The 24794-nt window shown below is 38.3% G+C and overlaps 1 protein-coding gene across 2 annotated transcripts in view; it reads left to right on the plus strand.

The window, feature by feature from the left end:
• The window catches only part of mnat1 (MNAT1 component of CDK activating kinase), a 175055-nt gene that overhangs the window by 29214 nt on the left and 121047 nt on the right, over window positions 1-24794 (plus strand). For both annotated transcript variants that reach the window (XM_060828526.1, XM_060828527.1), the window contains exons 3-4: window positions 3593-3666; window positions 7210-7313. In XM_060828526.1, the coding sequence (XP_060684509.1) occupies window positions 3593-3666; window positions 7210-7313 (178 nt within the window). The remainder of the gene's footprint in view (window positions 1-3592; window positions 3667-7209; window positions 7314-24794) is intronic.

The raw sequence follows: 24794 nt of genomic DNA on the forward strand, positions 1-24794 counted from the left end.
TGCATTATATTGTGAAGTATTTACATTGTCTTTTTAACTGCTTCTTGTTTATCAGACCTACAGTTATGCAATATATAGCTGTAATGTAACTTTTTCTCTTTTCATTTCTCTATTCTGTACCTAGGTACCTTTGTAACTAAGATGGCGCTGCAAGTAGCGGCATTCAACTTTTCATTGTACTCATTTGACAATAAAGCTAATTGAATTCAGTGTAGAATATAAAGTGGAATATTTCAGTTTCTCCATGCTTTGTCTTTAGTAGGCTACAGATAAACTAGTTTTGAAGATGTCCGGTTTTGGGAGCACAACATGCAAGAGATTTTTTTTTATATAAAAAAATCTTTCAGTTTTGAAACTGGTTTGTTGTGGATTTGACCTATAGTTATCGATACTTGACTAGAATTTATCTTCAAACGAGAATTCAACTGTTGGGTTATAGGGCTATCTTCACTCATATTGACCTTATGGAATCTTTGAATTCTTTCACAGTTTCAAAACTGAAGGCCAGGAAGTGTTGACTGTCGCAATGCTTATGTTAATCTGGTTTAGGATATGTTGATGCTACAACTGTAACATTGCAGTTAAGAAAAATTGCAGTGTGTCTTGATTTTGGTTATGGTGTGAATGCAGTATAAATTTGGGCAACCAGGTGAAGATATTTAAGAATTTTGAGAAGATTTGTAGCTCAGGTTGAGGTCAACAACATTGGACAAACAGGCAAAAAACTAGCCACCAGGATACATGAACATCAACTAGCCACAAAACAACATGACCCTCTCTCACTAGTATCCATACATACAGATAAGGAAGGACACCACTTCGACTGGACAACACATTCATCTTAGGACGAGCCAAACAGAGACACACACAGGAATTCCTCAAAGCATGGCATTCCAACCTGAACTCTATCAGCAAATACATTGAGTTAGACCCCAGTTACCACCCCCTGAGAAAAAGAACAGGAAATGACATCACCACAGGAAATAACGTCACCAACTTAAAGAAACGCAAACATATACAGGAATCATGTACACTGCTTCGCCTGAGACCCACTGAAGATGTTACCTAGTAGGCAATGAAACGTCTGGAAATGGACCTTAACGAGCAAACCTACATTCAGATTTAAGAATCTTGAAAATCTTGTATTTCTCGATTTGGAGCAGATAAACTTAGTGTCAATGTAAATTAGAAATCATTTCATACTAGAACTAACGTTCATTTTAAATACATCCTTAAAAGTTGACTGTGGTGGCACTTATTTATTTGCCTCACATACTTGCAACATTCCTCATTACAAAAGATGTTTCGGCACTCTATACCAGCATCCCCTATGACAATGAGATCACTGCAGCAGACCCAGCACTCAATACCAACAACTGCCAATCTCCAGGCACCATCCTTCAACTCATTCACTTCATCCTTGACCACAACGTCTTCACCTTTGACAACCAGTTCTTCATCCAAATGCACAAAAAAGCCATGGGGACCAAATTTGCACCCTAATATGCCAACATTTTCATGCACTAATTGGAACAACACTTCTTTGCAGCATAGGACCTCAGACCAACACTATACACCAAATACATTGACACTTTCTTCCTCTGGACCCATGGCAAGGAGGCACTGAAACAATTACACAGTGACATTAACAAGTTTCATCAAACCATCAGACTTACCATGGACTACTCTTTGGAATCAGTCTCATGCTTGGACACACGCATCTTCATCAAGAACGGGCACCTCATTACCTCTGTCTACCACAAGTCCACAGATAACCTCACGATACTGCGCTTCTCTAGCTCTCCCCTTCAACATATTAAAACAGTCATCCCCTACGGACAAACCCTACGCATATACAGGATCTGTTCAAATGAGGGGGAACGCGATGGACACTGTCATAAGAATGGGATATGATGCTCGACTCACCAGTTCCAACATGCCATAGTGAGAAACTGTAATGAACTCCTCAGGAGATAGGCACAGGATATGACTGTTAGGGTACCCTTTGTCATCCAGTACTTTTTGGGAGCGGAGAAACTACGCCATGCATTGTAGGCTGCAAAGAACATTATCAATGAGGATGATCACCTTCCAAGATCTTCTCTATGCCTCCTCTTCTTGTCTTTAAACCACCAAATCTTAGACAGGCCATTGTTTGCAGCAAACTGGCCATCCTTTAGGACAACATTGACCACAACACTATACAATCCTGCCATGGCAACCACTGCAAGATGTGTCAGAGTGTTGACATTGATACTGCCATTACACGTGGGGACACCACTCACCACGTGTGAGACAGGTACTCATCTGACTTGGCCAACATTGTCTATCTCATACGCTACAGGCAAGGCTGCCCTGAGGCATGATGGCAGGACACCGCACAACAATAGCCAGACAGAGATGTTCTCTCCCAGTGGGGAACACTTCAACAGTCAAGGACATTCGGCCTCAGACATGTGTCCTGAAGTCTGCCTTGGAGGACAAGTAACAACGCAGAGCAGAAGTTGATAGTCAAGTTTGATACCCATTAGAATGGCCTCAACCAGGATCTTGGGTTCATGTCGTACCGCAGGTGACCTCACTATACTAAACACTACTCTCTCTCGCACTTTCTTGCTCTCGTGTGCTCTCTCTCACTCTCTCTCTCCCCCCCACTTCACTCTCTGCCCCATTCCCCCCCCCCCCAGTCTCTCTGTCTCTCTCTCTCTCTTTCCCTCTCCTCCACACAGACATGCATGCACACATACATATAAGTCCTATGAGGTGAATTTGTATTTGCAAATACATTCTATTTTGGTCAACAAGCAAACAAACTGTAGGCAGTCAGTCCATCTGACGTTTTATAAATTCCTACTTTGAAATACAGCCTGTCTCACTCAAGGTTGGGATACAGACAGACTCTAACCTCACACTTTTAATGCATTGTGTCTGAGCTGAGATATCACCTTTTTCTCATACTGATAAAACCTTAAGTTACCTCAGAGCTGTGACTTGGAAAAAAAACTCTGGATTTACGTATTAATTAATCAAAACCTGCATGCCCACTGTATTAAAATTTTCACAGCAACCTAGGTTTGTTCAATACATCTCATCAGTTGTATGATACTTAGATCTTTTACTGTAAATTCTCTGTCCTATGATTTTGCCCCATTAATTACCTGATGAAGGAGCAGTGCTCCGAAGGCTTGTACTTTCAAATAAACCTGTTCGTGTTGTGTGATTTTCAACTTTGTCACAATGTTGATCAACTGTTTTCAGAATGCTCCATCAGTGTGGGATTCCTTAAAGTCAAAGCAGGTACCTTCTTGAGTCCAGCTGTCTAGCATACATCAGTACCAGTCATGTTGGTGTGTAAAGAAAACCCTTTGGTAAACCTGGTACTTGAATAATTATTCATTAATTTTGATGAGGGGCACTCTCGTTCAGTTGCAGTGCACAAATTATATCCCGAAATAAGTTAATTTTACACAATGTGTAAAATTCAGTTATTTTGATTTAATTGGTATAAAGTCGTTTATAATGCTTACAATCAAAAATAATTTGCATGTTTAATCTGATCATAACCCTCTTTATGTTTCTTTTGGATATAAAGATACAACAAAAGAGAAGACGACTTTTGTACTTTGAAAGAATATAATGATTTTCTTGAAGAGGTTGAAGATATTGGTAAGTCTGAAATATGAAGAAAGTCTATGAAGCAAGACACAAATATTTAATCAATTCAGCAATACATGTGTATCCAAAGACCGGGCTTAATAATTCCTGGAAATAGTCCAACATGATACTTCTAACAATTAATCAGAGACAAATATAATTGGATTATGTTGCCCAAATTAAACTGATACATTGTCATTTTTAAAATTGGAATCTCATCAATTCAGTTTTTGTGGAATTTACTGAAATATTTAACATTTTTAAATACATGAACTTGTGTTGATGAATGCAGTATAAGCAGCTTGCCCTATTTCTTCTTTATTATCCCAACTGTTTTACTCAAAATACCAGTTGAAATAGAAATTTGCTTTGTGGGAAGATGCCTGGTTTTTTTGATCTCAATGCCTAGTCCACTTATGTTTTGTTTTTATCAGTAAGATATTGGATTCAGATGTAAAGAGTGAGGTCTGCAGATGCTGGAGATCAGAGCTGAAAATGTGTTGCTGGTTAAAGCGCAGCAGGTCAGGCAGCATCCAAGGAACAGGAAATTCGACGTTTCGGGCTAAAGCCCTTCTCTTTAGCCCGAAACGTTGAATTTCCTATTCCTTGGATGCTGCCTGACCTGCTGCGCTTTAACCAGCAACACATTTTCAGTATTGGATTCAGATGGTATAGTGGGAAGGATGTGAAATATGTCTTTCTGATGGGAAAACGTGCTGAAAACGTGTTGAAGATAATGGGATGTTCTCTAAATGTTATGGTATTTGCCCAAATGCCATGTCGAAGAGTGAATACTTTTCAAACTCATTCTTGGAAGGGAAAATCACTGCCAAGACTGGATTTATTCCCTAAACTTAGTTGTCATGAGAAAATAGTGGTGGGCCACCTGCTTGAAGCTTGCTGTATTTTGGTTAGACACACTGGGGTGATTTACTAAACCACATCAGACAATCATTAATAGTGGTTTATGACTGAAGTAATATAAAGGTCAACTCAGATAGCGATAGGAGATTTGATTCCCAAAAGTAACTTGCGAATGATTTGGATCTTTAAAACACTAAATAGCTTTACCGTAGTAGCACACACCAACTTATCATTTCCAGACTTGTATTTTTAAAATTTCTTAATGCAAATTCTCGAACTGGTACACTGCAGATTCAACTGAGATTCCATAGATTACCATTCCAGTTATTTAGCCGACAAAAACTGAAATTGCTGGAAAATCTCAGCAGGCCTGGTAGCATCTCTGGAGAGAAATCTCCAATTCAATTTCAGTTCTGAAGAAGGGTCAGTGGACCCAAAACATTAACTCTACTTTGTTTCCACAGATGCTGCTAGAACTGCTGAGATTTTCCAGAAATTTCTGTTTTCATTTCAGATTTCCAGCATTCACAGTTCTTTTGATTTTTTTTGTCAGTTATTTAGCCATTTCACTGTTGGACTTCTATGACTTGTAGCCAAATGTAAGGTTTCAGCTGTGTGTTTTAGACAGAGTTTCGTATACCAAAACTGTAGATTGACAAGCTAAAATGCAGTCTGCCAGATGTGGTTTTGATTGTTTAAGGTATTTTGACACACTGTCATGTGGCTAAAGATAATGTGGTTCTAGAAGAAATCCACCTGCGTTGATCTTATGGAGTCACCCACTTGACTCTTTCTTACAATGTAGATTTTGGCTGGCTCCCAAGTAAATTGACCATCACTTTGTTCCATAGCAGTGTGAGTTCTCAGCAAAATTACTTGACTGTATGTGAATAGAAATGTTAATATCCAATGCCTCAAAGGAAGCAAAATATGTGCTTCAGTAACAGTGAAACAAAATGTAATTGCTAATTGAACTAAGGCACTTTTTTTTAGGGGTTCAAAGAAAAAGCACCTATAGTTCAAATATTTATTTGACTGTATTCTGTTTGTTTTCTATGGATTAGTCTATTTTATGCCATGGAAACAGCCTTAAAATGTAAGACAATAAGACATAGGAGCAGAAGTAAGTAATGCTCCACCATTCAATGAGATCATGGCTAATGTAATAATACTCAACTCTGCTTTACTGCTGTTTCGCCCTAATACTTGATTTCCAAACTGATAAAAAATCTAACTGTCTTAGCTTTGAATACATTTAACGTTCCGGTCTGAACAACCCTCTGGTATAGAATTCCACAGATTCACAACCATCTGAGAGAAGAAATTCCTTTTCATCTGTGCCTTAAATATGTGACCTCTTATTCTGAGATTAAGCCCTCTGGTCCTAGACTATCCCACAATGTGAAACCAATCTTTCCACATCTAGCCTGTCAAGTACAGGGCAACCTCGATTTATCTGAACTTCGATTATCTGAACAAGATCTCAAGATCCTGATGCTTGGGTAAGCTGTATTATCTGAATATTCGATTATCTGCACAAAAACTCCCCGCCAGTTTTGTTCGGATAATCGAGGTTGTCATGTACATTGCAATAAGGTTGACATTTCAATGATTGCAGCCCAGCATAAGTTACAGTCAATCCATACCTGATATCAGTCTAGTGAACCTTCTGTTGATTCAATCCAATACAGGTATATCTTTCATTAGATAAGAGTGTTACCACATAAGGTAAGAGTCTTATCTTATGCAACCAGAAGTGTTCAGTATATCAGCTGTAAGCTGACTAGTGTCTTGTACAGTTTTAGCAAAAAATCCTTCTTTTATACTCCATTCCCTTTAAAATAAAGGCCAGCATTGCATTTGCCTTCTTGATTATCTGCTATACTTGAATGCTAGCTTTTTGTGATTCACGGGCAAGGACTCCCGAATCCCACTTATTCTGACTGTCTTCTGTTAGCTAGCCAATTCTCCATCCATATGAATATCTTACCCCAATTCCATGGGCTTGCCAAGTCGTCTAATGTACCTTGGTCCTATGAAGTATTGAAAACCATGGAATATAATTCTGTATGATGCTTCTTGTGACTCAGAACTCAGTTTATGAATTTAAAACCCCCTCTTGAATAGTTTATTTTAATGTATGCATTAAGCCACATTATTCTCTAACTTTTATGGAGAACTTGGTTGGAAATGTGGCATCATTTCAATTTGATTTTTGGTGATTTATCTTGTTTCCTGAAATTGTTGCCTTATACATAAATGAATGCTGAAAGCTTTAGAAAATTGTATTATGCAAGGAAATAAGATGGTTATTGAGGAGATAAGGGTTCAATTGACATTGGGTGAAGTTTCAAGTTTAATATTGCAATTTAAAGTATGGCATACAAATTGCAGTAACATGCAAGTGTGACTGTAACCCCGGATGATATAATTTGAAGAGCACTAATGTAACTTTTCTTACTTATCAAACTTAAGGCATGAATACAATTTAAGAAAAATTACATATCATACCATGTAATCAAAACAATGGCTATAGTTTGAGTAGTCATTGAAATATGGTAAATTTGTATTGCAGTCTATCAAGTTGAAAAATATAAACAGTTAATTCTGAATCTGAAATTTGCAATTTGGGGGACAAGTGATATTGGATAATAGTTCAACTTACAGTGTATTATGATTTCTTTTTTACAGTGAATAATTTGACCAACAATATTGATGTAGAGAACACCAAAAGAAAAATGGAGCAGTACCAGAAGGACAATAAAGATATTATTTACAGAAACAAGCTAAAACTGGTCAGTCAGTTGATCTTAATTTAAAATTCCTTTCTTCATAACCTTTGCTTAAATGTATATTTAGTTTTGTGAATGGCGTCCCTATTACTTGTAGCTAACTCATTTGCGTCAACACAAATTGCTTGCTATATGCAATCAGCTTAAAAAAATTAAAAAGTATTCCTTTTCAAAGCATACTTTTTTTGTTAGAAGTCTTCTAGTGGGTTTGTTTTTTTACGTTTGAACCATACTGTGAATATCTTTGACAAGGAACTGCAACATTGGATTAATGTTTCAAGTCTGATGTGACTCACTCAAAACGTTAACTCAGCTTGTATTGGCACGTGTGCTGCCAGATCTGCTGAATTTCTCTGTCATTTTCTGTGTGTGTTTCAGATTTTCAGCATCCACAGCATTTTGCTTTTATTTTCTTAAAATATATTGCCCAGAATTATACACAGCATTCCCTCTGATACAACTGTGATTTGTAAAGATTTAGCCTAACTTCTTTTCTTTTTACGTTCAAACCTAAAGTGTTCCATATTACAAAAGAAGAAAATGGATATCACTTACTACTGTCACACCTGACATTTATTTTCAAATACCCATTTCCTAGATGCATTTCCAATTTTATTCCTGAATTCCTGATACCACATGATTTTGAATAATTTGTTAATTTGATTCCCTACACCCCGCACATTGTTAATGAATATAATTAATAGAAGAGAACAGGTTCTTATCATTGGAGCATCTCACTGTGATCAAAATTCGTCAACTGCACTTAAACCACCCATCGTTTACAACATGTAGTTAATTTGTTATCCATCTTGCCATTTAATTCTTCACCTTAATTACCATCAACAATTCTTCAAGAAGCATTAATAATATTTCAGAAATCAAAATTGATGGTCCATTATAGATAAGATGTGGAGGTGCTAGTGCTGGACTGGGGTGGATAAAGTTAAAAATCAAAAAACAACAGTTTATAGTCCAACAGGTTTATTTGGAAGTACTAGCTTTCAGAGCGCTGCTCCTTCATCAGGTAACTGTGGAGCATGATCATAAGACACAGTCTTTATAGCAAAAGATCACAGTGTCAAGCAACTGAAACAATATATTGAACAAATGTGGATCACCGTTCAGTCTTTTATCTTTTTAGAATGGGATGCAGGTTTCAGTTCATTAATATGTAAATCCCAGAACTTCTTTTAAATTACATTCAAGTCACTCGAGAATGTGACTTGAAAGAAGTTCTGGGATTTATATATTAATGAACTGAAAGCTGCAATCCATTCTAAAAAGATGAAAGATTTAACAGCGACCTAAGTTTGTTCAATGTATCGTTTCAGTTGCATGACACTGTGATCTTTTGCTATAAGCTCTGTCTCTTATGATCCTGCTCCACAGCTACCTGATGAAGCAGCAGTGCTCAGAAAGCTAGTACTTCCAAATAAACTGGTTTGACTATACCTGGTATTGTGAGATTTTTAACATAATAGATAACTCATTATCAATGAATCACTTTGATCAACTGGATTAGATTTATTCTACTTCATTTGGGGACATCATCTATTTCACTTCATTTTGTTTCATTTATGCTATTTTAGTATACCATTTCAGACTTACAGATGGTCATTTATAGCGATATTAAAAATGTCTTCTATGACCTTTCCCAACATCGAGACTAGTGGTTAATGACTTTTAGTTGTGAAGTGAACTAATTTATTTTGTAAGAACTGTGCTTTTTTTCTTTTTATGTCTTTAAATTTTGTGGCCTGCAAGGAGAAAGAACTGTTTTTTGTAAAGCAAAAGCGTTGACCAGAATGGCTGCTTAATTTCACAACACTGAATTAGATACCTATGGTGAACTATTGTATTTTTTTGTGTGGCTGTGGATTCCTGCATTGCGCAGACGATCAGGAATGGAAGAGTTGAAGCTGATTGTTTCTGAGTGAACTGGAAATAAGTTACAAACACAAACACAGAGAACAAGAAGCAGGATGTGTTCTGCTGTTCTCTCCAGCGGAAGCTACATGTTCTCTGCAGTAGCACAAAACTCAGTGATTTGGAGATGCTGGTGTTGGACTGGTGTGATTTTTAACTTTGTACACCCAACAGCAGGTTATAGTCCAACAGGTTTAATTGGAAGTGCTTACATTGTACTGCATGAATTCATGTAAGACTCTGTAAACTCACTTTTTGGATTAGAATCAGTCTAAACATTATGGCACAGACAGGGAACACAGGGGGCTAACATCTTCAACATATTATCTGGCTGTCACCAATTGTTACGGTTAATCTGAGAATGTAACTTTTTAAAAAAAGTTTTGTGATTTGCATATGAAAGAAGTGAAACTATCATGATCATTCTTACAGATGAAAGACTCAACAAACATTCAAGGTATTTTTTAATGTATAATTTCAGTTACATCACACTGTAAACTTTTGCTATAAATTCTGTGTCTTACGATTGTGTCCTCCACAACCACCTGATGAAGGAGTGGCGCTCCGAAAGCTATTTGTGCTTCTAATTAAACCTGTTAGACTATAACCTGATGTTGATTACCTGTGTGATTTTTAACTTTAAACTTGTAGAAACCCAATTACCTTTTCTGCAGCCATTGCTATGAGCTGTTTCTTTTGAATGGATAAATCAAAAACATTTTCCAAATGAATCAGTCGCTCTGTACTTCTTACAAACCTATGGATGCTTAGAGTCATAGAGATGTACAGTGCGAAACAGACCCTGCTGTCCAACTCATCCAGGCCGACCAGACATCCCAACCCAATCTAGCCCCACCTGCCAGCACCCAGCCCATATCCATCCAAACCCTTCCTATTCATAGACCCATCCATTCATAAACCCTTTTAAATGTTGCAATTGTACCAGCCTCCGCTACTTTCTCTGGTAGCTCCTTCCATACATGTACCACCCTCTATGTGAAAATGTTGCCCTTAGGTCTCTTTTATATCTTTCCCCTCTCACCCTAAACCTATGCCCTCTAGTTTTGGTCTCCCCCACCCCAAGAAAAAGACTTTATCTACCTATCCTCTCATGCTTTTACAGAAAGTTAACTGATCACCAAAGGCCTGGAACTAGCCAAAAAACTAGTTATCTCAACATCGGAATCAGGAAGCAAAGATCACTGAATTGAATTTTCAGCTTTTCTCTACCTCTGCCAATAATCTATATTTGTGTGTGTATAAGAGATAGTTTATAAGGGGATTAGAGGTTTAATTAGTCATGTTAAATGCTAATAATTTAAATCTTTTTGCTTTTAGCTATAGTCTAATTAGATATAATGATTCTTGGTTAGCACAGAGACCTGTTCCATGCTTTCTATCAACTTTGGTCTAACAGTCAGGTTAATTGGGATGCTGTGCGTACCAGTAAAAAAGAAGTTAACACTTGGTTCAACTCTGTGAATAATGGGTCTTCATTTACAGTACGCTACCCCAGTCTGTTGTAACAACGGAATCAGACTTTTATCTAATATCTGATGTTTAGCTCAATTCCTATTGATATCCAGGTATTTCACAAGAGTTATACCCTAGTGCAGATTAAATTTGACTGTGCTTTTTATTTAAAAATGTAACACAGCCATTTCCTGTAAGATCTGCTATTCCCCCGTCATCGTTTGCTATAAAAAGAAATAGAATTTCTAGAGCACTTTCCACATTCTTAAGATGCCCAGTTAAACTATGTGAATTTTTAAAAAATGCAGTCACTGTTTTGTTGAAAGTTATTCAGATTAAATATAGAGGGACCTTAATCATCCGAAGGACATGGGCAGGGAGTATTTTGTTTATTTAATCGAATTCCAGATAATTGAATACCAGATAACATAGTTTAGCCAAGCATCGTGACCTTGCGATCTTGCAGGATAATCTGATATTTGGTTAATCGAATGCGGATAATTGAGGTTCCTCTGCATATATTCTAGAATGTGTTTGAGCACCCCATTAAACTGCAATTGCTTAGTTTTATTGTTTTTCATATGATCAACAGGCTCATATGAAACCATGGTTTGTGGTTGTGCTTCGGGAAAGATGTCCTTTTTGAAAAACATTTTTAATGGATGAAGTGATCAGTTCATGATTAAATGTAATAGTATCATAGCAAGCATTTGAATGGATAACACCACAAATATAGTAGGGTTTGGATGTATCCCCTTCATCACAAATAAAAACTCGAAATATAAGAAAATAATTTTCATTTTCTGATCAAAATGAAGTGCAAGAGAGAACAACATTTGAAAACTAAAAACAGATCCAATGTTCTCATTTCAGTCACCCATTTTCATTTCCCATTAGCTTTAAAAGAAAATTGTTTTCAGGTCATTTAACCTGTCATAATCATTTTGATTTTGAGTGTTGATGATGACATTGAAGCCAATAGAAAGGAATATTGGATAAAATACCTAACAGACATTACCTGCAAGATTGTACCATTTAGCTTTTGAAACACATGTTACAATTTATAACTCTTGACTTTCATTTACCCAACACTCTGTTTAATAGTTGCAAGATGATAGAGGGGAATGTAAATATTATAAAGTTAGAAATCGCACAACACCAAGTTATAGTCCAACAGGTTTATTTGGAAGCACTAGCTTTTGGAACACTGCTCCTTCATCAAGTGGTTGTGGAGTATAAGATCATAAGACAGAATTTATAGCAAAAGATTACAGTGTTATGCAACTATTCTTTTAGAATTGGTTGCAGGTATTGGTTCATTAATATGTAAATCCCAGAATTACTTTTAAGTCATCTTCTCAGGATAACTTAAGGTTTTATAACAAAAGGTGCCATCTCAGTTCAGACAATGCATTAAAGGTGTGAGGTCAGAGTCTGTCGGTATCCCAATCTGGAGTCAGACTGGTTCTATTTCCAAAGTGGAATTTACAAGATATGCGATGTATTGATTGCCTGCAGATTGTATATTTTTCGAGCAAAATAGAATGCATCTGCAAAAATAATTCTGCAAATACAAATATTGTAAGGTACGTGACATTTGGGAAAGCTAGGAAGTTTGAAAAGTTGGCGGGAAATTTCTTAATCATGGATGACAATGGTTTACTTGAGAGAAATGGCTTCATTTTGATCTCGTAAGATCTAGAACTTGTTTTTGTCAAGATCAGTAACAGTAAAGGTCAGAAGTTGCTACTATGGTTGGTGTATAATTTGCCAACAGGAGTCACATTGTAGGATGGGGGAAAACAGGAAAAAATAATGGGGGCTTGTGAGAAATGTACAGTGATAGTCATGGATGATTTTAATTGACAAAAATTGAATGAATCAGATTGATATAAGTAGTCTGGGGGGATGAGTTTATGGAGTATTTTGAGGACAGTTTTTAAAAAAATTCATTCATGAGATGAGGGTGTTACTGGCTAGGCTAGTACTTATTGCCCATCCCTAATTGCCCTGAGGGCAGTTAAGAGTCAACCACATTGCTGTAGGTCTGTAGTCACGTGTGCCAGACTATGGGCAGTTTTCTTTCCTAAATGAGTTCATGGATTCGAACCCGGATCCTCAGAACATAATTCAGTGATTTAGGTTAACAATCCAGCGATAAAATCACTAGGCCATTGCCTCCCCTCTGAGCAGCATGTTCTAGAGCAAGCTATGTATCTGATAGTGTTCATATGGGATGGGAAAGACTACAACCCTGAACGAAGGCAGAAAACCCAGATATAAAGGCACCCCTCAAAAGCAGTGATTATAATATGATTGAATATCATATTCAATTTGAGAGTGAAGAGTGGATCTAACATTAGTGTTTAAAACATAAATAGAGGCAATTATGAGGGCATAAAAGCAGAGCTGTAAAAATAAATTAGGAAATTAGATTAGGGATTGGTTAGTAGAGTTGCAGTGGCAGGAGATATTTCAGAATAATCAGAGAAGTTATATTCTGGTGTAAAAGAAAGACTGTAAGGGATGGTTACACCAGTATGGCTACTAAGTAAGTTAAAGATGATATTGAATTGAAGCAAAATTATAATTCTACAAAGATGAGTGGCAAGTCAGAAAATTGGGCAGGAGATAAAGAAAAAGCAAAGAATGAGCAAAAGGTTAGTAAGGAAGGAGAAATAGAATACAACAGAAAGTTAGCTAGAAATATAAAATCAGTTGGTAAGAGTTTCTACGTATTTAAAAAAGATAATGAAAAATAAAGTGAGTGTTGGTTCCCTAGAGAGTGTGAATCTGGTGAATCAATAAAGGAAGAGAAGGAAATAGCAATGAATTGAATAGATATTTTGCATCTGTCTTCACTATCACTATAGAGAATACAAATAATCTCCCAAAAAGAAGTATGTATCAGGATGTAAAAGGAAGGGTGAAACTTAAAATAAATGAAGTTGTTTAAGTGAGCTCCCTCCCTTTGGCAGTGTGGGTGTACCTAAACTGAATGGACTGCAGTGGTTCAAAGGGCAACTCTCCATCACCATCTCAAGGGCAACTAGGGTTGGCAATAAATACTGAGCCAGCAAGCAACATGTGTATTCCATGAATGAATTTTTAAAATTTCATTAATCAGTGAAAATGTACTGAGAAAACTATTTGAAACCAGAAGCAGACAATTCCCTGGGTCCTGATGAACTTCAACCTTGGGTCTTAAAAGAAGTGCCTCCTCAAATAGTAGTTGTATTGGTTTTAATTTTCACAGACTCCCTAGATTCTGGAAAGGTCCCTTCAGATTGAAAAATAGAGAATGTGACTCCTGTATTCGAGAGAACAGGGGTGGAAACAGAACTCTGGATGTTACAGGTCAGTTAACTTAACATAAATCAGGGGAAAATGCTGGAATCCTTTATTTAGACTACTTAGAGTAACTCAGTACAATTGGACAGAAACAACATGGCTTTGTGAAAAGGAAATTATGGTTGACCAATTTATTGAAATAGTTTTGAGAAAGTAACAAGCAGCATGGTTAAAAGGGAACACATGGGTCTGCTGTATTTAAATTTCAAGACGCCATTTGACAAATTGTCACATCAAAGGTTGTTATTCAGCCTAAGTGTTTGTTATGTATATGAATAGAACGAGGCTAGAAGATTGGTTAGCTAGCATGAGATTGAAAATCGGCATAAATGCATCACTTTTGCATTGGCAAAATGTGATGAACAGAGTGCAAAGCTTACCAGTGCTGGGGCTCAACCATTTAAAATCTACATTAATGACTTGGATGAAGGAACCAAATGAAGAGGACATAAGATATCCAGTAGGAATATTGGAATATTGTTCAAGCGTGTGGGAAAAATTAGATGTTGCAGGAAGAATAGTAAAATAGTCATTATTTTCTTCAGGAAAGATTACAGAACTCTTAAGTACAAAGGAATTTGGGTGTCCAGCTACTTGAGTTTCTTAGGTTTACTACATCAAGTGATTTGGAAGGCAAATGAAAAACTGTTGTTTATTGTAGTGGAAATGGAATATAAATGTATAATGTTATCTGACAGTTGTACAGGACATTGTCAAGGCATTGTAGTTGTGTCCACATCCACCACTTCCTCACAAAGTTCATTCCACATGCAAACTACTCTGTGTAAAAAAAAAATGCCCCTCATGTCTTTTTTTAAATCACTATTGTCTCACCTTACAAATGTGCTCTTTAGTCTTAAAATCTACCATCCTAGGGAAAAGCCAACTATTATTAACCTTATTTATACTCTCATTCTTCTATAAGGTCTCCTCTCAACCTCCTACGCTCCAGTGAAAATAATGCCAGCCTTTTTCTATAAGTCAAACTTTCCATACCCAGCAACAAATCTGTTCTGAACCCACACCGACTTAATATCATTCCCGTAATTTGTACAGCTTTGGTTTCCTGACTTAAGAAACTATCTAAATATTTCAGAAGAAGTTCAACTGATACCTAGAATTAGGATTTATTTTATGAAGGAAAGTTGGACAGATTAGGCCTGTGTCAATCAGAGTTTAGAAGAATAAAAAGTGATGTTACTGGGACATAAAAGATCCTGTGAAGTGTTGACCGGTGGATGCTGAAAGGATGTTTGTCCTTGTGGTAGAGACTAAACTAGAAGAAATATGGGACCTTTTATTTAAGACCGATGAGAAATTCCTTCTGAGGGTTGAGGATTTCTGTAACTCTCTTTCCCCCCAACCCAGAAAGTGACCAAGGTAGAGTTATTTTATACTTTCAAGGCAGAATATATGGATTCCTGACTAATCAAAGAGTCAAAGCTGAGGCCACAATCAGGTCAGCCATGACTTACCGAATGCTGGAGGAGACTCCAGGGGCTGAATGCCTCTTCATACTCCCAATTTGTATGGTCATTTGTCACGTTTGTAAAAGGTTTGTTTATTTTCTTGATCTAATGAAAGGTAGAAGAGAAACTATGTACCTGACTTGTTTCTCTTTTCCAATGCTGACAATGTATGCTTTTTTGGAGAATTTCCCGTTTTTTTTGTAACATTGGCAAGCACAAGACTTCATAATTAATAATATCTACATTCTCAACATTGATTTAAACCCTTTGAACAACGTAGCAGAATCTTGATGGCAAAGTAATTGCACCTTTCTTAAAATAATTATTTTATGGGATGTGAATGTTGCTGGCTAGGCAAATAGGCACAATCCAGTTAGCTTTTCCTTGTAACTTTTTAGATAATGTTGTTAGATTTACTGAGCTATTTTCCACACCCTGTCTCTTTTTCTACTAGCCTAAAGCTATTTAGGTTGTAATCTCACACAGTTTATTTCCTTTCTTTACAGAGTCCTGTAATTGTCCACTTAGCAGCTCCTATTTTGAACTTATCTAAACTAATTAAATTAATTGCATTTAGTTTCTGTATTATTTGCACTATCCACTATAATTGGTTTCCTTTCCAAATACAAATTTATATATATGGATGTATTTATGTAATCTATTCAACTGTGACTGTAGCACTTTTTTTGTGCTGTTCCATTTTTAACTCCTTGTCAGTGCAGTTCCATGTACAACTATTCTTTTCTAAACTTTGCCAATGTAACTTATTTTCAATCCAGCTGAGAATTTTGTGTGTTTTTCCACGTTCACATGGACAACTGCTGAGATGGCAAGACAGTAAAAGCTTGGCTGATCTCCGAAATTTACCACAATAACAGAATTTGTGTCAATGTGTTCTATAATTTTCTGACTATGAGCTCCCTCCATAAGTCATTAAGAAGTGTCAAAAACTCAAGATGAGCTGTTTCCTCTAGATTTTACTATTTCAATGCCCTTTTTGCTAGTCTCCTACATTGTATGCTTTCTAAACTTGAAGTTCTCCAAAACTTAATCTCCTCCTGCCTCTGATACTTCTGAGACACTAGTGCTACTCTCCTTCTGGCCTCTTGCACTTACCCAATCACAATTGTGCCAACATTGGTGACCATGTTTCAAGTTGCCTAGAGTTCAAGTTTTGCAAAGTCTCCCTGCTTTCTTCTCTCTGTCTTGCTTTCCTCCATGAAGACACTTCTTGAAACCTACTTCTTTGACAGTGCATTCAGACATCTGACCTAAGACCTGCTTGGTGACATATTTTGTAATTTTCCCGTGAATCTTTTGGTATCTTTCGTGAATACATTGAAGGCACTATTTAATATTGAGAGGAAAGGGCTGATGAAGGGCTTTTGCCCGAAACACCAACTCTCCTGCTCCTCGGATGCTGCCTGACCTGCTGAGCTTTTTCAGCAGCACACACTCGACTCTAATCTCCAGCGTCTGTAGTCCTCACTTTCACACTATATAAAGTGTTGAGTATTTTAAAATATTGGCAGAAATCTAACCTAAATTGCAGATTACTTTTAAAATTCTAATATCTCTCAATGTTATAGAGTTTATGAAGTATTTCTGTGATTATTTTTATTTTATTTTCATTCTAGGTATTTTCTCAAGTTAAACTTGTGCACAAATCTGCATAATTTAATCATCATAAAATTTGAGCACACATTATGCCTTAATGAAGGAAACATTGCTCTCTCAATTGTAATGTTATTGATATGGATGCTGTTTTATTAAAATATCTAAACTATCGTGTGTGGGAGTAATTACTGTACTTCAGTTAAAAATATAAAATTACTTCATTAAATATTTTAGAACAGTTATTAACATGTGCTTTTTTGGAGTCGGTCTAAACTCAATGCTTGGTGTAGTGCTGAGCCATGCAATTCAATAATGCTATATGTTTGCATTCTGGTGATCTGTCAGAGTTAACTAGTCTTGTATCTTGAAGTAATGGAGGGAAAAAACACTACAACCTTGCACATAAATCACTATTCGGTTATGCTTGTTAAATGTGTATCAAGCATGGATGCTGGGTGTGAATTGATTCTCGCATGAAGATTAGATACTTAAGAAAATAGATTCCTAGAACATTGCAACGCAGTACTGGCCCTTTGGCCCTCAATGTTGAGCTGACCTGTGGAACCAATCTGAAGCCTATCAATCCTACACTATTCCAGTTTCATCCGGATGTTTGTCCAATGACTATTTAAATGCTCTTAAAGTTAGCGAGGCTACTACTGTTACAGGCAGGGCGCTCCACACCCCTACTACTCTCTGAGTAAAGAAGCTATCTCTGACATCTGTCCTTTATCTATCACCCCTCAATTTAAAGCTATGTCCCCTCATGCTAGCCATCACCATCTGAGGAAAAAGTATCTCGCTGTTCACTCTATCTAAACCTCTCCTTATCTTATATGTCTCAATTAGGTCACTTCTCAACTCTCTTCTCTGTAACATAAACAGCCTCAAGTCCCTCAGCCTTTCCTCATAAGACCTTCACTCCATACCAGGTAACATCCTAGTAAATAACCTCTGAACCCTTTCCAGAGTTTCCACATGCTTCCTATGATGCGGTAACCAGAACGATATGCAATGCTCCAATTGCGGCCGCACCAGAGTTTTGTACAGCTGCAACATGACCTCATGGCTCTGAAACTCAATCCCTTTACCAATAAAAGCTAACACACTGTATGCCATATTAACCCTATCTACCTGGGTGGCAACTATCAGCGATCTGTGTTCATGGATACTAAGATCTCTCTGCTCATCCACACTACCAGGAATCTTACCATGAGCCCAGCATTCTTTATTCCTTGTGCTCCTTCCAAAACGAATCACCTCACAGTTTTCCACATTTAATTCCATTTGCCACCTCTCAGCCCAGCTCTGCAGCTTATCTATGTCCGTCTGTAACCTGCAATATCCTTTGGCACTATCCACAGCTCCACTGACTTTAGTGTCATCTGCAAATTTATTAACTCATCCTTCTATGCCCTCAACCAGGTTATTTATAAAAATGACAATAGCAGTGGCCCCAAAACAGATCCTTGTGGTACACCACAAGTAACTGAAGTCCAGGATGAACTTTTCCCATCAACCACCACCCTCTGTCTTCTTGCAGCTAGCCAATTTCTGATTCAAACTGAAAAATCACCCTCAATTCCATGCCTCAGTATTTTGTGCAAAAACCTAATAGGGAATCTTATCAAACACCTTGCTGAAATCTATATACACCACATCAACCGCTTTCCCCTCATCCACCTGTTCGGTCACCTTCTCAAAGAACTCAATGAGGTTTGTGAGGCGCAACCTATCCTTCACAAAACTGTGTTGACTATCCCTGATCAACTTATTCCTCTCTAGATGATTATAGATTCTACATCTTTTCCAACACTTTACCCACTACTTAGTAAGTTGGTCTATAATTACCAGGGTTGTCTCTCCTCCCCTTCTTGAATAAGGGGAAAACATTTGCTATCCTCCAGCCTTCTGGGACTATTCCTGTAGACAATGATATAAAGATCAAAGCCAAAGCCTCTGCAATCTCCTCCCTGGCTCTCCCCATTTGGCCCAGGGGTCTTATCTATTGTCACACTTTCCAGAATTGCTAATACCTACTCCTTGTGAACCTCAATCCCATCTAGTCTAGTCACTTGTATCTCAATATTCTCCTTGACTACGTTGTCTTTTTCCAGTGAGAATACTGACGGAAAGTATTCATTTCGCGCTTCTCCTATCTGCTCGGACTCCACACACAACTTCCCATTACTGTCCTTGATTGGCCCTAATCTTACTCTCGTCATTCTTCCTGATATACCTATAGGAAACTTTAAGGTTTTCCTTAATCCTATCTGCTGACGTCTTCTCATGTCCCCTCCTGGCTCCTCTTAGTTCTCTCTTTAGGTCTTTCTTGGCTAGCTTGTAACTCTCAAGCCCTAACTGAGCCTTCACTTCTCAACCTAACATAAGCTGCCTTCTTCCTCTGGACAAGAGATTCAACTTCTTCAGTTAGACACAGCTCCCTTGTTCAACCACTTCCTCCCTGCCTGACAGGTACATAGTTACCAAGGACACGCATTAGCTGTTCCTTGAATACGCTCCACATTTCAATTGTGCCCATACCTTGCAGTTTCCTTCCCCATCCTCAGCATCCTAAAGCTTACCTGATCACATCATAATTGCTATAACTTTTGCCCTGCGGTATATATCTATCTCCTTCCATCGCTAAAGTAAACATAACCGAATTGTGGCCACTATCACCAAAGTGCTCACATACCTTGAAATCTAACATCTGGTTGGATTCTTTACCCAGTACCAAATTCAATGTGGCCTTGCCTCTTGTTAGTCTACATACTGTGTCAGGAAACCTTCCTGCGCACATTGGACAAAAACTGACCCATCTAAAATATTCGAACTATAGTATTTCCAGTCAATATTTGGAAAGTTAAAGTCCCCCGTAACAACTACCCTGTTGCTCTCGCTCCTATCCAGAATCATCTTTTCTATCCTCTCCTCTACCACTTGTTCGGTGGCCTATAGGAAACTCCAAATTGGGTAATCGCTCCTTTCCTGTTTCTAACCTTAGCTCATACTACCTTAGTGGACGAGTCCTTAAATGTCCTTTCTGCCACTGTAATACTGTCCTTGACTAGCAATGCCACACCTCACCTTCTTTTACCATCTTCTCTGTTCTTATTGAAACATCTACATCCTAGAACCTGCAACAACCATTCCTGTCCCTGCTCTCTCCATGCCTCTGAAATGGCCACAACATTGAAGCCTCAGGTACCAACCCATGCTGCAAGTTCACCCATCTTATTTGTAGACACACTTCAAACCAATCTTCCTGCTTGCCAGTGCACTCTTGCGACTTGAAACCATATTTCTGACCTCACTACTCTCAATCTCCTGGACACTGGAACTTCAATTTAGGTTCCCATCCCCCTGCTGCTTCAGTTTAAACCTCTTGAAGAGCATTAGCAAGTTTTCCCCCCCAGGATATTGGTACCCCTCTGGTTCAGGTGTAGATTATCCCATTTGTAGAGATCCCATCTACTCTAGAATGAGCCCCAATTATCCAGGTATCTGAAACCCTCCCTCCTGCACCATCCCTGTAGGTGTGTGTTCAACTCTTCTCTCTCCCTATTCCTTGTCTTGTTAGCACCTGGCATTGGTAACAAACTAGAGATAACTCTGTTTGTTCTAGCACTAAGTTTCCCCCAGCTCCCTTTCCTTCTTATGTTGTTAGTGCCTATATGGACTACAACTTGGGACTGCTCCCCCCGCCCCGCCCCAACCCCACCACCCAAGGAACCTGAAAACACGATCAGAGACATCATGGACCCTGGCACCTGGGAGGCAACACACCAACTATGAGTCTCTCTCGTTCCCACAGAACCTCCTGTCTGTCAACCTAACAACGGAATCTTCAATGACTCATGCTCTGCTCCTCTCCCCTCTTCCCTTCTGAGCAGTCATACAGCATAGAAAGAAACCCTTCTATCCGACTAGTTCACACTGACCATATTCCCAAACGAAACGAGTCCCACATGCCTGTGTTTGGCCCATATCCCTCCAAATGTTTCATATTCATGTACTTGTCCAGATGTCTTTTAAATGTTGTAACTGTATTGATCCCTTTATAGATCTTTATAAGTCCCTGAAAGTTGCCACCCAGTTTGATAGGATTGTTACAAAGGCATACAACATGTTTTTTTTTATTGATAGAGGGATTGAATTTCAGAGCCATGAGGTCATGCTCTAAAACTCTGGCGTGGCCGCACTTGGAGTATTGTGTATAGTTCTGGTCACCACATTATAGGAAGGATGTGGAAGCTTTGGAAAGGGTGCAGAGGCGATTTAGTAGGATATTGCTTGAAATGGAGGGAAGGCACCTGAGGGACTTGAGGCCGTTTTCATTAGAGAGGACAAGGTTGAGAAGAGACAAAAAAGATAATCAGAGGATTAGATAGGGTGGACAGTGAGAGTTTTTTTCCTCAGATGGTGATGGCTAGCACAAGGGGACATAGCTTTAAATTGAGGGATGATAGATATAGGACAGATGTCATAGGTAGTTTCTTTCATTAGAGTAGTAGCAGCATGGAACGCCCTGCCTGCAACAGTGGTAGACTTGCCAACTTTAAGAGCCCTTAAAAGGCCATTGGATAAGCATATGCATGAAAATGGAATGGTGTAGGATAGATGGACTTCAGATTGGTTCCGCTGGTCGGCGCAATATCGAGGGCCGAAGGGCCTGAACTACTCTGTAATGTTCGATGTAACTGCATCTGGCTGTTCCTTCCATATACGAACCACCCTTTGTGTAAAAAAAAAAGTTGCCCTTCATGTCCTTTTTAAATCTTTCTCCTCTTGCCTTAAAAATATGCCCCTTGCCCCGGTTTTGAACTCCCCCACCCTAGGTAAAAAAAACTCCTGCCATTTGTATGCCCCTCATGATTTTATAAACCTCTTGAAGGTTACCCCTCAAACTCCTATGATACAGTGAAAAAAGTTCCAGCCTAGTCAGCCTATCTTTATAGCTCAAACCTTCCATTTCTGGCAACATCCTCTGTAAATCTTCTCTGAACGCTCTCCAATTTAGTAATATCCTTTCTATGGCAGGGTGACCAGAACTGTACACAATACTCCAGTAGAGGCCTCACCAACCTCAACAGAACATTCCAGCTCTTATATTCAAAGGTCTGAGCAATGAATGCAAGCATGCTAAATGCCTTCTTAACCGCCTTGTCTATATGCGACACAAATTTCAAAGAATTATGTACCTGAACCCCGAGGTCTCTGTTCTACAACATTACCAGGGCTCTATCATTAATTGTATAAGTCCTACTCCTGCTTGTTTTACCAAAATGCAACACGTCACATTTACCCAAATTAAACTCCATCTGCTGCTCAGCCCATTGGCCCAATTGACAAAGATCTCTTTGTAATCTAGATAATCTTCTTCACTATCCATAATACCCCAATTTCAATATCATCTACAAACTTACTAACCATATCTCCTAAAGTCATTTCTATAAATGATAAACAAAAGTGGATCCAGTACCTATTTCTGCAACACTGCCAGTCACAGGCCCAAAAGACAACATTCCCATCACCACTCTCTGTCTCCTGCTGAAAAGCCAACTTTGTATCCAATTGGCAAGCTCTTCCTGAATCTCGTGTGATCTAACTTCACTAACTAGTCTACCATGTGGAATTTTGTGAAATGCTTTACTGAAGTCTAAATGGATGTAAATCCTATCATTCAACAACTTACCCACCACCAATGTCAGACTCACAGGTCCATAGCTCCCAGGCTTATCTTACAGCCTTTCTTAAATAAAGGCACAACATTCACCATTCTCCAGTCTTCCAGCATCTCACCTGTGGTTATAGATGATGTGAATATCACTGTGGGCCTGCAATTTCTTCTCTGACTTCCTACAACACCTTGGGATACACTTGATCAGGTGCTGGAGATTTATCCACCTTCATGTTATCTACAACTTCCAGCACTTCCTCTTCTGTAATGTGAACTATTTTCATACATCAATAATTATTTCCCTGTGTTCTCTAGCCTCCATTTCTTCCTCCACTGTAAAAATTGTTGTGAACTATTTGTTTAGTATTTCTCCCATTTCCTGAGGATCAACACAGAGATGACCTTGTTGATCTTTAAAGGGCCCTATTCTCTGCCTAGTTACTCTTTTGCTCTTAATGTATTTATAGAATTTGTTTGGATTATCCTTAACCTTATTTGCCAAGGATATCTCATATCCATTTTTGGCCCTTTTCATTGTCTTCTTAAGAATGCACCTACACTCTTTTTACTCTTCAAGAGATTCATTTGATCCCAATCGTCTCAATCTAAAATATTATTTGTTCTTATTCTTGACCAGAACCTGATTATATAGTTGAAGACTGGGGAATTGCTGCCTATACTATCAACGTTTTGAGGAACACGAAAGTATAGGAGAAATTTTTAGAGAACATGAAGTCATGAAGAATTTTATATTCTATATAATACTCTTTAGATGAGGATGTAACATCTATCAAGTAGAACTGAGGCTGGAAATCTTTGCATCACAGATGTGATTCTATTCCCTTTTCTGGCTGCTGAACTTTCCAGTACATTAAATTAATTTTTTTTAATTCTAAGCTCAAAGCCTCACTTCATTCCAATCACTAGGATTGCGCATTTCTACCACCATATTTCTACTTCCATTGTCTGATTTGATTATTTGATTTGATTTGATTTGATTTATTGTCACATGTACTTCAGTACAGTGAAAAGCAATACGGGCAGATCATAGTAAGCAAGGACATACAGATCATAGTGTGAAAACAAAACTTGGACAGTTTAAGGTATATAGGTTACACCACACAGGACATGCGCTCGGCAAGGTTAGCATTAACAAGATCAACATTATTTGAAGCTAGAGGGTGCATACATCAGTTTAATAATGGTAGTGAAGAAACTGTTCATGAACCTGCGTGTGTTCAAGCTTCTGTACCTCCTGTCTGACAGAAGAGTCTTTGGGAGAGTATTACCAGGGTGGGATATGTCTTTCATGACGTTGGCAGCCTTTCCACGGCAACGAGACATGTAAATGGGATCCAAGGATCAGAGGTTGGCTTTTGTAATGATCTGGGCTGTGCATACAACCTCTGTAGTTTCTTACAGTTCTGGGCAGAGCATACTAGGCCATTATGCACTTGGACAGTATATTTTTTATGGTGCATATTAAAAGTTGGACCAAATTTCCTGAGCCATCTGAGGAAGCAGAGCCATTGTTGTGCTGCCTTGACCGTCACATCTACGTGGGATGTCCATGTGGTTGTTGGTTCATGTCACTTCTAGGAACTTCATGGTCCTGACCCTCTCATTGATATTGATGGGGGCGTATTTTCCTTCTTTCTTTCGGAAGTCAATGATCAATTCTTTAGTTTTGCTAACAATGAGAGAAAGGTTGTTATCATTGCACCACGTTGCCAAGCGCTCTATTTCCTTTCTGTATTCTGACTCATTGTTTGATGTCCTCCTATCATGTTGCTGTTGTCAGCAAGCTTGAAAATGGCATTTGTTCAGAATTTAGCAACACAGTCGCGAGTGTACAGGGAGTACAGCAGGGGGCTGAGAGTCCATCATTGGGGGTCTCCAGTGTTCAGTGTTACCATGGAGCAGATGCAGTTGTCTATCTTCACTGATTGCAGTCTGTGAATAAGG

The sequence above is a fragment of the Hemiscyllium ocellatum genome, chromosome 8, assembly GCF_020745735.1.
Source record: "Hemiscyllium ocellatum isolate sHemOce1 chromosome 8, sHemOce1.pat.X.cur, whole genome shotgun sequence".
Classification (NCBI taxonomy): Eukaryota; Metazoa; Chordata; class Chondrichthyes; order Orectolobiformes; family Hemiscylliidae; genus Hemiscyllium; species Hemiscyllium ocellatum.